General features: G+C 40.8%; 1 protein-coding gene across 1 annotated transcript in view; it reads right to left on the reverse strand.

Moving 5' to 3' along the window:
• trim2a (tripartite motif containing 2a) overlaps positions 1-14,130 on the reverse strand; it is a 15,194-nt gene extending 1,064 nt beyond the window's left edge. The window contains 12 exon segments of the mRNA XM_025058566.1: positions 126-211; positions 566-734; positions 1,286-1,453; positions 1,555-1,658; positions 1,833-2,454; positions 2,642-2,743; positions 3,945-4,125; positions 4,822-4,973; positions 5,101-5,181; positions 5,183-5,342; positions 6,072-6,235; positions 13,994-14,130. Of these exon segments, the coding sequence (XP_024914334.1) occupies positions 126-211; positions 566-734; positions 1,286-1,453; positions 1,555-1,658; positions 1,833-2,454; positions 2,642-2,743; positions 3,945-4,125; positions 4,822-4,973; positions 5,101-5,181; positions 5,183-5,342; positions 6,072-6,235; positions 13,994-14,008 (2,004 nt within the window). The 5' untranslated portion in view covers positions 14,009-14,130.
• Between the last annotated feature and the right edge of the window lie 2,347 nt (positions 14,131-16,477).

Below are 16,477 nucleotides of genomic sequence, written 5' to 3' on the forward strand. Positions count from 1 at the left end.
TGAAATAAAACAACAAAGTTTGCAATTATTTAATAGAAAATACACCACAAATTTAAAATATTAAAATAAATATTATAAAGGAGAGTACTAGAGAGGAGACTGACGTTATTTTACTAATTCTACAGGTTGTCTGCTGTTACCTTGACTGAGTGGTTGTGGAAATCTGTCACAATGATTTCATTGTTGTTGTTGACAGCAGCAAAATGAGGACCTGGACAAGGAGAACACACTCTTTAAATTCCTAATTCTGAATCAAGTAACACAAAAACTCATGACGTGACAGTTGTTTGTGAATCAAAATGAGATTATTCATTATAATATTTAGGAGCTAAGGCTAATCCCAGATGACATCAGGATAAAACCAAAGGTCAGGTCAGCAGGTCATATCAACACCAATACAGACAAACAAGTATAGTTAAGGCTAAGGATAGGAAACTTCTTCAAAGTTGTCTGTTGTTATATTTTGTGTACTAAGAGGACTTTTATATGGTAGTGGTCACTGCTATGGCCGGATGCAAGTCTTCGTCCCACGTATAGGGGTCAGGGCTGTTCACGTTGACTGTACCTGCAAACTGCCTGTCTCCATTGCCACGGTTACCAAACTTGGTGACCAGTTTGCCGTTGAGCTGAAAGATGAAGACGCAGCAGGCCTTGTTGTCCACCACGATGATGTGACCGTTTCTGTCCACAGACACACCTTTGGGGCCCATCAGCTTCCCTGAGCCAATCTTGTTCTGAAGAAAAACATTTAAAATTATTTTCTGTACAGCTAGCTCACCCAGCATTTTATTATAGAGTGCCTGAAAATAAAGGATTTCCCTTCAATAATTGGTTAGTCATAGAATAATTGACTTTAATTTGAATTTCAACCGCTCTGCTCAGAAGTTTTAAATATTCCTTTGTCAATTTGTCTCCCTTCACATCCAAACAGCGCTGTTGCTAATAGTTGATGGTCCCTGAATTACTGACCCATTTTCTAAACATATCCTTGAACAGTGGTAAAAAAAAGTGACTTAATTAGATTTGTTACAGAGAAACTGGGGGAAACATCCATTCAGTTAATGAGCCACAGAATGTTAACTGAAGGGGGAAACAGCATATCTGACTGTGGGGGAGAAAATAGATCGAGTTACATCACAAGATGCAAGAATTTTTTTATTTTCAAAATAAAGTCTTGCTTTAAAGTATATATATTTTTCTGGCCACATGTGATTCGTTTTAATTGATAAAACCACACGCCTAAATGAAATAAAACACCCAATGAGAATCACATATCTTCACCCACCTTGAATTTGCCCTCACTTGAGAAGATGCTGACCCATTTGTTGTCATAATCAGCGATGATGATGTCACTGTTCGGGTGGACAGCCACTCCTGTCGGCCGTTGCATTTGACCCGGGGTTCTGCCCCTGATACCAAAACGACACTTGAACAAACCATCGTTGGAGAAAATCTGAAATAGGACATAAGACGTACGATTAATCTCAGTTTACAAGTCAGTTTCTGATTTGAAGGTTGAACACGGACAGTATACACACCGCCAAAAACACTTACCTGGACACACTGGTTGTTGCTGTCAGCGATCAGCACCTTTCCCTGACAGGAGGCAGCCACTCCCTGCAGATTTGTGAACTCCCCCTTGTTCCTTCCTTTAGTTCCTGGAAACCATGAACAAAAGCTGCCACGTTATATTAAATGTATCATCTAGATCAGTGGTTTTGAAACTTTTTTGTACAGAACCTGCCCTGCAGCTGCAACTTGTAACTTGTAATACTACTGTATCATTCAAAAGTAATCCAGCACAGGTGTCTCAGATGATTTGAGTCTCATACCAACTCTGAAGATGAGGTCGTCCTCGATGGGGTTCTCTTTCCTCCTGCCTGTGCTGAACATACTGGCCGGCCTCTTGATGGCCTTCTGCTTGACGTGCCCGCTGCTGGGCGACTTTAGTCTCTTCTTCGTGCCATCGGAGGTTGGTGACACATCTACGGACTTGATGGCCTTTATCTTGAAGGGGCTTCCTTTGATATGCTGGTCGTACAAACGCAGCGACAGGTTATAAGTCCCCTCTTTGGTGGCTGTGAACACCAAGTCATAGGTGCCATTCTTGTTGTCCAGAATCTCCCCTTCACACCTGCTGCCATCAGGTGAGGAGATGTCAGCGGTTACAAGAGCGCTACCCATCTTACACAGGTCTCCATCTTTATCCTTTGTGGTTATGGTGATGGAGGTGGGCACGCCCACCACGCAGTGCCGTAAAGCCTCACCGCTGGCCACCGACTCAGACGCTACGGCGTTGGTGGTTACGATATTGCCCAGGTTATGGATGGACTTCTTCAGTCCGTCCGTCTCCGCCAGAAAATCCAACTGGTCGTTCTCTCCCGGCTGCAGAGGAAGCTCCTGATTGGCCAGTTCCATCAGACGCTCACTCATCTGCTTCTTCACCAGCAGCACCTCGGCCTCGCTGCCGTGGTCCAGAGCCTGCTCTGTGAAGTTACAGCTGCTGATGATGCTGCCCTGGCCCCGCAGGAGAGGGTCCAGCTAGAAAATCCAACTGGTCGTTCTCTCCCGGCTGCAGAGGAAGCTCCTGATTGGCCAGTTCCATCAGACGCTCACTCATCTGCTTCTTCACCAGCAGCACCTCGGCCTCGCTGCCGTGGTCCAGAGCCTGCTCTGTGAAGTTACAGCTGCTGATGATGCTGTCCTGGCCCTGCAGCAGAGTGTCCAGCTGAGCCTGGAGCACCTAGCAGAGGAAAACACCAGGGGGCAGCAGTGTTACTGACCGGCTGGATAGACCAGTGGTTACTTAATTTTAATTTTCATATAGATCTGCATCTCAAACTAACAATTTGTCAATGATAGTTAATTTTTTTTTCTTCTGACCATTTGAAGCTTCAACTAAAACTGAACCAGATCAACAGCCTTCTGTTCTAAATACTGAACTTTCCAAGCAATAAAACAAAGTTAAAAAAAAAAAGTAATAAAAAGCAGAGACTGAAGACTCCTCTCAGTAAACACGTGTCAGAAAAGATAAACAATTCAGAATGGTATCAGTCATATGCAAAGCAACATACAGAGCTCGTCACTTGGAAAATCATCTGATAGACTTTCAAACATGGCCAGGGTGTAAACACAGAGCTCACAGTTAAAAGTCAAAAAGCTCTTTTAGAAATAACACCTGTGAAACGTAACAATGTCACACGGCTGGTGCAGCCACGATTTTAGAAACCATTTTATTTGGTTTGTGTAACCAAACACTAGTCCAGCCGTTTATATAAAACACTGTTCCACTTCGAACTAATTTACTAAATTAGACTAACTAAATTACGTCTCCTTGCGACTAGAATCAAACTGACTTATTTCACCATCGGCCCACACACTCACCCGCAACTGTTCTCCGAACTCTTCTTCTGCAACCAAAGAAGCCATTGAGAACAGAAACTCCTTTATGTCTTCTACAGTCCCTCTTCCCCACAGACTGAAGTCGTGTAAAGACCATTTCCATACCATAGGCTTCAGTGAGGAGACGCAGAGCTGTTGTCTTCTCCCCCACTGCACATGACACACCCTGAATAACTGCAGCTACACCAACCGTCCACTGGCTCCATCGAGCTACAACAATTACTCAGCGGCTATTCCCACGTCAGACCCCAGACTCCAGTGTTTTGACTGCACAAAAGCCAGTCAGTTGTAAATCATTTGCAGCCCATGTGACAGAGCTCACAGGCTTTGAAAGGCGCCGGCTGATTGGCTGTTGGTACTGAGGAGCTGCACCTCCTCCAACGTCTGTCTCTCTGAACTTTAACCACACATCAGACACAGTCGAGTGTGTTTTTTAATAACTTTCTGTTGAATAAATTGTAGTAAAACAGTGTTGATACACTTCTGACTGAAGGGGCTACAATCAGTCCCAAACCTCCGTGTCTACAACTTTTCCACCCCACCTTCTGCTTCAGGCCGTAGTTGACCTCCAGCTCCATCAGCAGGACACTCTTCCGGACGTTCAACGTCTTTTGCAGCTCGTCGAAAGTTGCGTGGATGTCGTCCTCGATGCTGCTTTTCTGATTGGTCAGCTGCTGCAGGATCTCTGAGAGTGTCTGCAGGGCAGAGTCGATCTCAGGCAACCTGGGAAGTACAGTGGTGTCAGTCACGAGTCTTGGGATTTTTTTTTTTCTTGCTGTTATTTATGTCTGGAATGCAGATTTACTAAACATGTTGTCAGACAATGACAATCCAATTTAGGGGTGGTGTTTTTTAATACTGTAAATAACATACACAAACAGAGCTTAAAGGTACTGTATGCAGGAGAACCTTCAAATATAATTCATAAAATATTTAAGACTATTTGTCATTCACAGCAGGTCACGACACAGTACAGCAAGTAATCAGAGCTGATTCATCAGTGTTGATCCTGTCCTGTGTTTATTTATGAGCTTATAGCGTATATTTATTTCTAAGGTTGTACTAATGAATCATTAAAGCGTTATAGCACCACCTGCACAGGAGGGAGGGGAACTACATGGTATACAGAATAACTGTAAAATAACCAGGATGTATCTTTAATCCTTGCCCTTAAATTTAAAAAGAAAAAAAGTATGAAAAATTAGTCAGCAGTCCTTTACTTCTCAGCTCCAACTCTAACTCTTTATGAGTCAGCAGTCCTCTACTTCTCAGCTCCAACTCTAACTCTTTGTAAAGAGTTAAAAAAAGGAAAAAAATTAAAACACCCCAGTCCATGAACCAAGTATTTCATGTACATCGTACACCTGTGGATCCACAGTACAGATTATAAATCTATAAAACTCCGCAGCTGTACAGTACCTCCTCTTCACAGCGTCCAGGTGATGCTGCAGCGAGGCCTTGTGTTGTTCCACCACATCTTTAAGGGGAACAGTTGGATGGTCTCCGTGCTCACCGCCCGTACACTCCTGACACATGGCCGTCTCACAGGGAGGACAGTAAAACTCCATGACCTGAGCATCAGTTACAGAAGATCAGAATTCAACACTTTTTGTTCTTGTTCTGTGAAATAAGTCCTGCACAGGTCAACTTTGGTAAAATAAAATAAAACAAATTCCCATCACTCTCATTGACTCTTACACTGCCTCCATGATTGGGGCAGGACAACAGTTGCCCCGGTGCCACAGCAGCGATGTTGGTGATAGCCGCGACCTCACGGCTGGCGGCGCCCCGCCCCCCGCCGCTGCAGCACGTCCATCAGGTTGGTAATGAAGAAGTTGTTCTGCAAAGCTGCCACGCCCCTCTCCGGCAGGATGGAGGTCTGACGACACACAGGGCAGGACAGTGTGAGGCTGTGGGCTGGGATGTAATTCTGTAAGCACCTGGGGAAAAAAAAAAAGATCAAATATCTGTAGCATCCAGCAAAAACAATCTGGACCTTTGGACATTCATTTTTAACCCATTTCATGTATTATTTTTTCTACATTGTTCCTGCTGTTTTAAAGTAGCTAGAGTTGACTTTGAAGATCAGAATACATATGTTTACCACTATTTTAATATACAGAAATGTACTTTTTTTAAAAATCAATCAATAAATCACCTAAATAATGATTTCATTATTTGACTGGTTAAAATTAAGGTCTTTACATTTACAAAGCAAGTCCTTTTAAGGGTTTATCAGCAAGTTAGAAAATCACAGTTTAAATATATTGATTTGCATGATTTAATTTGCATAATTAAAACACACACTGTGTGGAGAGCTGTTGTAGTGGACTGCACTGGTCTGCACACGTGCAGACTACATGATGTAACGTCCACTCAGTGTACAGTAACATTACATCACTGACGAGTCTGGTCACTTTCCTGTCTCCATCACATCGTAATGTGCATTAAAGAGATAACGGAACGACAGGCTTTGAACACAACTACCAACCAAAAACCAAAAAGAACCAAAAACACTTCAAGACCAAATCAAGCATTAATTTATTTCTTTTTTCTGTATCTGTCTGAGTCTAAATATACTGTTTTCCAATACCTCAGAAAACACACAGTAAATACAGTCGGATGCAGCACCACGTACACTTCTAACCACCGTGTGACAGTGAACTGACCTCTCACAGAAGGTGTGCAGGCAGGGCAGGACTTTGGGATTCTCGTAGCGGTCCAGACATATGCTGCAGATCAGGAACTGTTTATCGATCTGCCGGACCACAGGGCTGGGAAGTGTGGAGCCTTCGGTGGCCATCCTAAAACTCTCTTCCTCTTCCTCTGAACTCTACGGTAAAACATAAAAAGTACAGTAACAGGTGAGGAAGGACGATGGATCACAACGACAAGATTTACCATCAGCGTCCACAGTCAGGAACTAGGAAATAGTTTGTGGCTGAGGGGGAAAAAACTTATCACAACACAGTAAAAGGTGCAGAAAAAAACCTGTCAGCAGAGATTATTATTTATATCAAACCAGCAAAGTAAACTGAAAACACCTGTGTCTAAGGAAAAATAAGAATGGGTTCATTTTAGGGGAAATGAAAATAAGAGGAAAACAAGCAAAACAGTGTCATTCATGAGGAGAACGTAAGCCCCATATTGAGAATCCAGGCAGTAAAAATGGTGGAGCAGCTTCTGCTCTGAGCTGCAGTGGTTCAGGCTTTTATGGGAGGCACTTTACGTGATGAATATTTGATTATAAAGTCAAAGGAAATCATTCTTTGTTCAGCACAAGCCAATCGGGTTTACTACCATCCTGCCTGAAGTAAAGACCCTTTAAAGATGCTCCACGTGTGCTTAATAATCTCTAAGCATGTTTTTAAAATCAAGCTTAATTAAAAAACATATTCCTCTCATGTTAAAACCCCCCACCTGCACATTGAATTTGAACTATAAAAACATTAGTCCGGTTGAGTCAACCTCAGTCTTATCAGATGTGTCCTCAAATGTCACTCTCATGTTTCACGTGGACACAGAAAGTGTGTCAGTGCTTTTATTGTCTCCCCACATTGAAGACAGGCAGAAAAAAAGGCTGCAGAGAAGAAACACCCAGAGACTGAGCTGCTCTCTGTGGAGCACCGTGGAGATGCTCCTCCTCGGCTCATCCCTGCCTCCTTCTCCTCTATTTTCACCACTCGTTATTAATTATACAGACTTCATGAATCTTGTTAGAAAGGCAGATATTAAAGACAGATCTGGTTGATTTTAACCAAAAGAGAGGGGGCGTTAACGCCAGTATTTTATCAAACTATACTCAAAGAATGTTCTTTGATCCACCTCAGGTTTATATGAAAGAAATTCCTTCATTTGTGTTATGTGGGTCACAGTGAGGATTTGATTCTGTATTCATTAGCAGGGACTCTACCTTCTGTATTTCTTGCTCAATTATCGCAGCTGTGCCTCAGATTAAACCGATGACTGTAAACAAAATAAAAATCTCTAAACAGAGCTGTTTTGTGACGTGACAAACACCCAGCTGTAACATTTCTAACTCCACTCCTGATGGATTCTTAGTTTGGGTGTTCTTGTTTGTTATTGTTGAAAAGAGTTTGAATATTAAAAGAATAATCATTGAACTTGAAGTGCCTTCACAGCACCCCCTGGAGTGAGTGAGGGGATGAACATTTGTAAATGTCTCCCAACGTTTAAATACAAATGTTAATGAACTTTATAATATTGACAATTTAATATTAAAAACAAGAAGCACAAGATATTAACCACACGTGGACCTTTCACACACAGTCAAAATGTCTCAACATTTACAGACAACATCAGGCTGTCCATCAAACAGGGCCATGATGACAGAGGAACTAAAAGCATGCTGACGTCCGTCTGCAGACAGACACATCAGGACAACAGACACAGTCTGTGCTGTCCGTGCACAAGGTCGCAGCACAAACACAACTCTTCATTCTTACATAATCTGACCTGAACCCACACTGGACTGGGCCAGTCGTATAAAGCAGAGCTGAAGGAAAATTCCTTCCTGCACATTAAGAAAACAGGAATCCACATGTGAAATGTGATGTCAGTAAAAGCTCAGAAAAAAAACAAATAGATTGACTTACATTTTTGCATTCACGGACGGCTCAACAGGCGTCATCCACTCCTGTGTGTGTGTGTGTGTGTGTGTGTTAGTACAACACTCTCAGCTCCCTGTGAACCTTATTTCTGCTCTGACTCGAAATGAACCGAAGGAGGAGATGAGAGGATGTGAGCGAGCAGGAGAGCGCCACTCTGTGCTTTTATGGCTGTTCACATCCACGTGAGCCAAGTTGAGGAGGAGCAATTAAACTGGATTGTTTTCAGTTTCTACATCCCTTTTTTTCCTCTCCTCCACCCTCACTCTCTTTTACACTTTCTCTCCTCCCATCACTCTCCTCTCTTGCTTGGTCGTCAGCCGTTCACCTCCCTCTTCCCTCCTCCCTCCCTCCCTCCTTGCCCGAGCTAAATGCTGGCTCACTGCAGGGGGAGGCATCAGGAGCGGGTGAGTTAGCATTGGCCGTTGGCCTGGGATCTAACAAATAAAAAGATAAGGAAGCGCCGTGAGCTTCTTCTGCAGCCAATGGTGTTGCCTTCAGAGGCTACTGCCCCCGTGTGTGTGTGTGTGTGTGTGCTGCTGACTCACGGTGTATAAAGGGACACAACAGAATATGACCAGAGAAGAAGAGCTCTGAAACGAGGGTGGGAATCATGGGAATTAAAAGATATTGTTAGGAATTCCATCCTAGTATTGTGTCCTACATTGTACCAAATGTGCGTAGACGTTATCCTGCACGTTAAAATCATGTCAGCCACCAGATGGAAATACCTTTACTGTGCAAACTGGCAAGTAAGAATGACTGCAGAAATGCAGTTTACTATAAAAACTATAAAAATGAAAAGTCCTCATGTAAGACCTTAAAAATAGATAAGTTACAGACACACATCTGGTTTGGTCCATTCCTCTCCACTGATCGAGAAAGTCGAGCTTTAAAGAGGTTTTCAAAGTGTTCCATTTTATATTCAGTAATCTCCCTGCAACGTTTGATAAAATACACACTTATTACAACTATTCTGGGTAAAAAGAATATTAGTTATTAAGTTATTTTCTGCAGCGTCAATGTTGGAAATGCACAATCGTCCCATTTCTTGTGACTTATTAACACATGTTTGCAATTTGACAGTGTCTGTTAAAGATTACGGAGCACACAGGCAGAGGAGTTCATGAAGGCAGGTCCCAAATCAACATTAATAAAAACCTCCGCATCCGACACAGATTCAACATAACATAACAGAGATTTAGAAAATGAAATAAAAGTCCATTTAAACATGAATGGTGTTTTTCCCAACCACGGCCAAACATGAAAGTGTCACATCTGATGAGGCCGCATTGCTGCCACTGCATAAAAAGTGGCTGCGCCCAGTGGTCAGACGGAAGCCCGTGTCGATGCGCCACCTCATTATATATCAGTCCACCAAGTTTCTGTTGAAAACAGATAAGAGAATGCTGAGCCTCGGTCTGTGTGTGGCTTCATTTACAGGAACCACTGACCTCACGCTGAGGTCTTCATGTGCCAGCGTCAGGGCACAGGGAGAGTGTCCACACAGCACATCTGTCAGCCACAGCTCCATGCAGTGAGAACATCGAGACTTACAGTGCTCTTCACATGAAATGTTCCTCCTCAGTAGAAAATGCCTGTGGTTCAAAACCCACTGCCTTTTCATCTCCTTCACACTTCTTCACTCTTCTACTGTTTGTTAAACCAGCTACAGCAGGGAGGGGGGTCCAAGTCATTTTCACCGGGGGGGCCACATGCAGTTCCTTTGAAAGGTCAGTGGTAAATGGAAGACTTTATTGTTTTAAAGTATGAATAAATGTTTCTGCAATTGATTATTTTTTAATTAAATAACAAGTATTGCACATTGCTCTGTGTAATAATAAATTTAAATAACAAGTATTGCACATTGGTCTGCGTAACAACAATAATAATAAAATGCATGGACCTGAATTTTAGGTAATTAAATGATTTTTAAGTACATGTGGACCCTTGAGTTTGACACATGTGAGCCACAGAACTAAGAATTTCCCTTTGTTTCTTTTGTTTAGTGACAGTTCTTGGTGTAAAATGTCCCAATGATCCGTACCAGTATCAGAAGGACAGAACAGTTAACACCATGACTTGCAGGAGTTTATTTCTGAACCAACATCTTGTATCTGTAACCAGCAACTCTGACAAACAGGAAATGAAACGAGAGCCTTGAGAAAGTATTCCCTCGAGGGTTCACAGTACGGCACCTGAGCTGAAAAAGCTGTTTGCAGCACATTTGCTGAGAGTAAACAATGGTATGCATATTGTGAACACCTGCGACCAGGGAACCTGCAGCATGAACCTGTAATTCTACTGTCAGCTCACAAAACCTCCAGCACAACAACCTGAAATTAAAGAAGCATCCGGACAGGACGATGTTGTCCTTTTTAAAGAAAACGAACCTGTCACCAGCTTTACTGTGTATAACTTTACTACATACTTGACCAAACAGTCCTTTCAAAACCAAATTGTTGTTTTTCATCCAGATTCGTCATACACCCCCCCTCGCCTCCCCTCCTGCCATCCCTCCAAGCGTTACTCAGTCTTTCCAACCTAACTTTCTATTTCCCAAATCCTACTTACTTGAACTCCATGGTTTCGTTTTCTGGACTGAAATGAAAATCTTCCTCGTCACTTAATCCTTGTCGTTTCAGATGAAGTGTTCTGTGCACGTCAAGCACAGAGTGGAGAGCATGAGAGGCCTGAGCTGCTGCTACTATAATCCAAACAGACTGACAGTTTGTGCCATTGGCTGCTTGAAGATAAAGAGGAGGGATCATCTGTTACTGTACACAGACAGGATGAACCAATCAGAGAGTCGGGGGGAGAGCTGGGTGAAGGCTTTCACAGGTCTTTAACCCAACTGAGCCCTTTGAAGACCATGGAAGAGACACAGCCAGGGGCTGAGCTGTAGCTAAAGCAGGTGAAACATAATGATGTGTCCAAGACAAGACGCATCTTAACTAGACCTGATACTAGACATAGAAGTAGTTCTTTGCTGCATTTCCAGAAATAAGGAAAGTACCAGTAAAGATTTGTCAATGTTCTTCTCTAACCGAGCCAACAACGATGTCCTTTGGTTCGAAAAAGCAAACTAGGACGAAAAAAAAACAAGTAGCAGGAGCTGGACAGTGATGATGACAGGACGTAGTGTGCAAGCTCCTGTCTGTGTTGGCTCTACGTGGATCCGCAAAAAGAAAAACAACTGCAAACTCACAAAGAACCTTTGCCATGCATGACTGTTTCCTAGCAGACACTAATTTTACTGGTCCAACACAAGGTCACAGTGTGCCTAGCAAAAATGTTTGGATCGAAGGTTAATTTAAGCCGAAATCTGAATCTTTTTGTACTGTGGAAAGAGATCCCAGGAGGCAGAGAAAACAAACACAGAAAATGCCGACTCTTCATAGCATAACCTCATCTGAACTGGGCAAGTGATATTGATGCTGTGAGACGTACGCACAAACAACTCAGTGCAGATATTACGTCCCTACGTAAGGTGACAATCTGTGCTGGTGTTGGTGAGAAAACAGTTCATACAAATCATTAACACAACATCTGTCTTTTTAGAAGCTGAAGCATCAGAAACAAGATGCTCTGAATATCTAACAGTGACAGAACAACCGTGGCATCCTTCTAAAAGCTCATCACAGAGGAGTAACATCGACAACTTAACAGTTCAAAGGGTAAAGCTGCAGTGATCCAACAGCTACACAAGCCTATTACTGTCTGTCCTCTTCACCCCCGGGGGGTTGAGTTATGATGTAGCAAAGCTGGTAAACAAGACAGAGATGATGCAACTCAGGGACAGACTACAACTCCGGAAGAGGAGAGTGAATGAAAAATAATTAAAACATTGAGCAGTGCTGATCAGGTTCGTTGTCAAATGATAACACAATAAATTAATATGAATAATTGGAATTATTTATCATTTAATAATGTCATTAAACTTTGTACGACAGTTTATATGTTTGTATTGTGTTTTGGTCTATAGTATTTAAAAGTTTAAATGAGTGTCACTAAAAACAGACACAGACAGTGCACAGCACCGACTCTCAGAGTCAGTCCACTGGGTTACCAATCGTCTAAAATGTTTATTCTGATGGATGGGACACAAACAATGTTAGGGTTAATTATCCAAATGCATCTGTTTTTCCTCTCTACATCCATTCCCACTTAAATGAATTAGTCGCCACACAGAGATGGTCCACACAATAACAGGTTCCTCCCAGGAACCAGCCTTATATTATATCCAATGTCAATATATGAATAATCTTGTAATCACAAGAATTAACATATATATATATATATATATATATATATACTTTGAACACTTAATTAATGTGTAACTCACACATTTAAGATTGATAAGCATTATGGGCCACAATTAATGTCTAATTCTAATGATTTACAAGGAATGACGCTCAAGTGCAAAGCTGGTGCCCCCTGGTGGGTGAAGCTCGATGAGCATTTTATCAGTATGAGAGCAGATTCATTGCAAGATTAAAACAGGGAGAAAAAAATAGTAAAGATAAGTACAGTACATCTGCCCTGGAATATATGAATTATAATGTATGATTATTATATTGGATGGATATTATATTGGATGGATAATGTAATAATAAAAGTGTCTGCATGAGTTAAAAAAATAAAGCATATTCTTGGGTCAATTTTATTGATAATTTAAAAAGTTGTAGTAGAATCACATTCATCGTCCTCTTTTTCCTTTCTGTTTACTGGAGGTTGTTGTCAACACTCCCACCTTACTCACGCAATAATCTGGCTGGCTGATGTCCAGTTTTTACCCGATATCATTGATCTTGAGAGGTCATAAGGTCACAGTGTTACAGAACAGAAACCCTCATGGGTCTTTGATCACTGCACCACAGCCTCATCGCAGGCAACAACAGCCAAATGTTGCCTGTGTGATCAACTGCATCAACAGATGAAGGATACTACTGTACTTCTATGCTGTACTCACTTCTTACTGAGTGAAATGACCTGTACAGTACATGCTTGCAAGAAGCAGCAGCATTTGAGTTACATAACGTGTGGTGTGCGACTGTTCTGCATCATCAACACCTGAGGTTCAGTGTACGTGACGTCACAGAGCTGAGTCATCACAGTGGCCACCCTAACTCATGTCCCACAGATGTACACAAAGTACACAAAATAAGCAGAGTTAAGCTGCTTTTATAGTTACATGTTCCTGGCTATTATTCCTACCACTTGACTGGACTGTGTATTTTTACTGTATGTACAATAGCATGTTGACATTCATCTCACTTTTTCATCTCCTGAGGCTAGAAAACTGTGTAGTGTAATGCTTAGCTGCTACTGCTATACACCTCACAGAATAACAAATTGAACCTATAAAATATATAATATAAATATATCCTATAAAATATTAAAATACCCCCCACAATTTTTTTTGTTTTGTTTTTCTAAAGCAAAAGTTTTCTCATAGCTATTGTATTCTACCTCGTGGGTTTTTATGAGTTTTCCTTTTTTTTTTTTTTTTTTTTTTTTATTTTTTTTTTGAAATTTTGGGTTTTTATTTCAAAACCCCTGTTGTAAATTTTAATAAAATATTAAAATACCTCCCACATTTTTTTTTGTTTTGTTTTGTTTTGTTTTTCTACACCAATAGTTTTCTCGTAGCTATTTTAATCTACCTCGTGGGTTTTTATGAGTTGTTTTTTTTTTTTTTTTTAATTTGTATTTCGAAATTATTGGACTTAATTTCAACATGCCTGATGTAAATTGTAGCTCGGGAAATTTTGGAATATCGCATTAAGAAAAAGTTAACTGCATTTTCTGAAAATTAGAGTAGTGTTCTAGAGTAGGACAGGCTTAACAAGATTTATTTTCTTAATAAAACTACTACTTTACTTTCTTGACATTCGACATAGAAGTAATAAAAAACAGCCAGTATACTGTGACAGACGGAGGACATGTTCAGTTTTACTCACCGGAGGATAATTCATCGGCAGCAGTAACAGTCGATGATGTTCAGCTGCAGTTTGTTTGACTGCTCTTGTCTGTGTCCTCACCGGAAGTCAACCTGCCGCTGCCTCCACTCAATCCCAGCTCCCTCACCACATTAAAGGGATCGTCGTATAGTGACCGCCGACAACAACAGAGAACGCCTTTAATGACGCACACAAGTTAGCAAATAACCAACCAGCACAAAAACTATGTTTACCCCGATGAACAAGGGTATCATTCTTAAATATAAAAAGAGTACAAAACACACAGAAACATATATAAGACTTTTGAATTGTTTTAAATTATGTGGCGTAATAATCATGGAGACGTTACTTTCTTTTGGTTTTTTTTTTTTTTTGACAAAATATTTACGTTACCTTCGCGCATGTTCGTGTGGGAATCTAAAACTAACCCTAACTCTCGCGAGCTTCTTGTGTAACCACCGTGGAAAAAAGCAGAAATAATGCATGGCTATTCTATTTTAACACATACATGTAATATTGATGTTGCTGTATATAAGCGTTTGGTGCCAACGCAGGAACTGCAAAGTTGACACAACAATTATTACGTACTACCGGCAGCCTATAGAATTGAATGGCTGTACACATCCATAATAGTGTTTCAACTGCATAAAAAAATAAACATGATTACGTAAATACATTTTAGACACACTTGCTGTAAACTCATCGGACATCCCAGTTGTTACTGTGGGCCCCGCCTTGTCTTCGAGGGAGTCTGTTGCCCTGGCAACACTACATAATGCAGCTGCCCAAAAAGAGGGTCTTTCAAATTTTTCAGAAAAGAACAGAAAGAACAGAAACGGGTTATTTGCATTCCTTTTCCATCAGTGATCTGGTGTGAGAGGGAAGAAGAAGAAGGAAGTCGGCGTTCAGTTTTTTCTAGTGTGTATCAGAGCAGAATGAGAGGTGGGAGGGGAGAGGCGTGTGTGTGATTGTGAAAAGGCACCTGTTTAGCATGCAGTGCACAACCACAGAGACCAGGTTTCTGTTTCTCCCAGCATCCCTCCTCTGTGTTTGTACCAGAACTAATCAAGAGTCCAATCCAGTGATGTCAGACTTATTTGGACTTTTTCATGCAGGCTAATGAACCAACTTTGCATTGTGGGATATTCACTTTAGAAAAAATGAAACCCAACACTTTAAGTATTAATAGAAAACACAACTTCCTTTCACTAACAATCATTTTAAAACTTTCTACTAGAATTTTTTATTATTTCAAATATAAATAATAATAAATAATAACAAATAATAATAATAAATAATATACATTTCAAATATTGTAACATGAAGCCCAGCGACTTCAAACAAACCGTTCCACCGTCTGCCGTCAGAACTGAAGTAGGTGAAGTGATTTCACGTCACACCGGTCACAGCTGTCTCCACCTGCTGGTGACATTAGTCCAGTGAAGCATGCTGGGATTATGAGTGAGCTCTGTGAATGGCTGATGAACGGCTTTTGTCTGTGTTCCGATTCAACATATGTTGAGGAAGAAACGTTAATAAAAGATTAATAAGGAGACGGGACTGGTGAGTGTAAAACAGTTCTTAAAAAGGAAGCGGCTGAATAATGTAAACACACTCATGTAATAATGCGATAATGTAAAGTTATAATTTATTTACCGAAATTGAATTTGTTTCGCTTGTATGTCATGCGCACCAGCAGACAGAAGATGTCAGTATTTTTACAGTCTTATATAAACCTCTTTCGTTGGCACAGTACTTTGAATTAAATCTCAGACTCTGCAACTACGTGTTTACTATAGTTATCAGTAGTTTGTTGCTTTTTGTTATTATTATTTTAGGTATTTTATCATTTTTATAGAAAATAAAACTAGCACAACTCCTGGCCAGCCTGGTTGGAGGCGAAGTCAGAGAAGGGACGGTGATACGGGTGAGTGCTCGAGCAAAGAAGAAATTCTCTGCTGCGCCCTAGTGGTAACGTTGTGCTATGACCGTAACTGCACGACGTACAAGATCTTATAGATTTACTGTGTATGCCATGATGTATTATGTAGAATACATACTTCCAGTCGTTAGGGAAAACATTGTCTTACTAATAATTCAAATTTAAAAAAATTTACAAAATAATAACATAATTATACAAGACCTGGCAAAAAGAAAAGAAAATAACAGCACAACCTTGCTCATTTTAGCTTTCTTATACACTGTATTTTAAATGTTAGCATGTTAGTTTACTGTCTTTTGGCAGTGTTAGGGATGCCAGACTTCTCTTAATTCTGACTTTTCAGTTGTCTTTTATGTAAACTGGGTTATTCTTCTACACTGAAGTAATAAATATTTAAGGTATGAGCCATCAAATATAAATATGTTCCCATTTAGACTTTATCACTTTACAAATTATTATTTTTTGAATTAGCTTAAAGAATATTTAAGCAATTATGCTGTTTACAACAGAACAGGAGGTAGGGAGGGGGAATTATACCCCTC

The sequence above is a fragment of the Cynoglossus semilaevis genome, chromosome 9, assembly GCF_000523025.1.
Source record: "Cynoglossus semilaevis isolate Cse_v1.0 chromosome 9, Cse_v1.0, whole genome shotgun sequence".
Taxonomy (NCBI): domain Eukaryota; kingdom Metazoa; phylum Chordata; class Actinopteri; order Pleuronectiformes; family Cynoglossidae; genus Cynoglossus; species Cynoglossus semilaevis.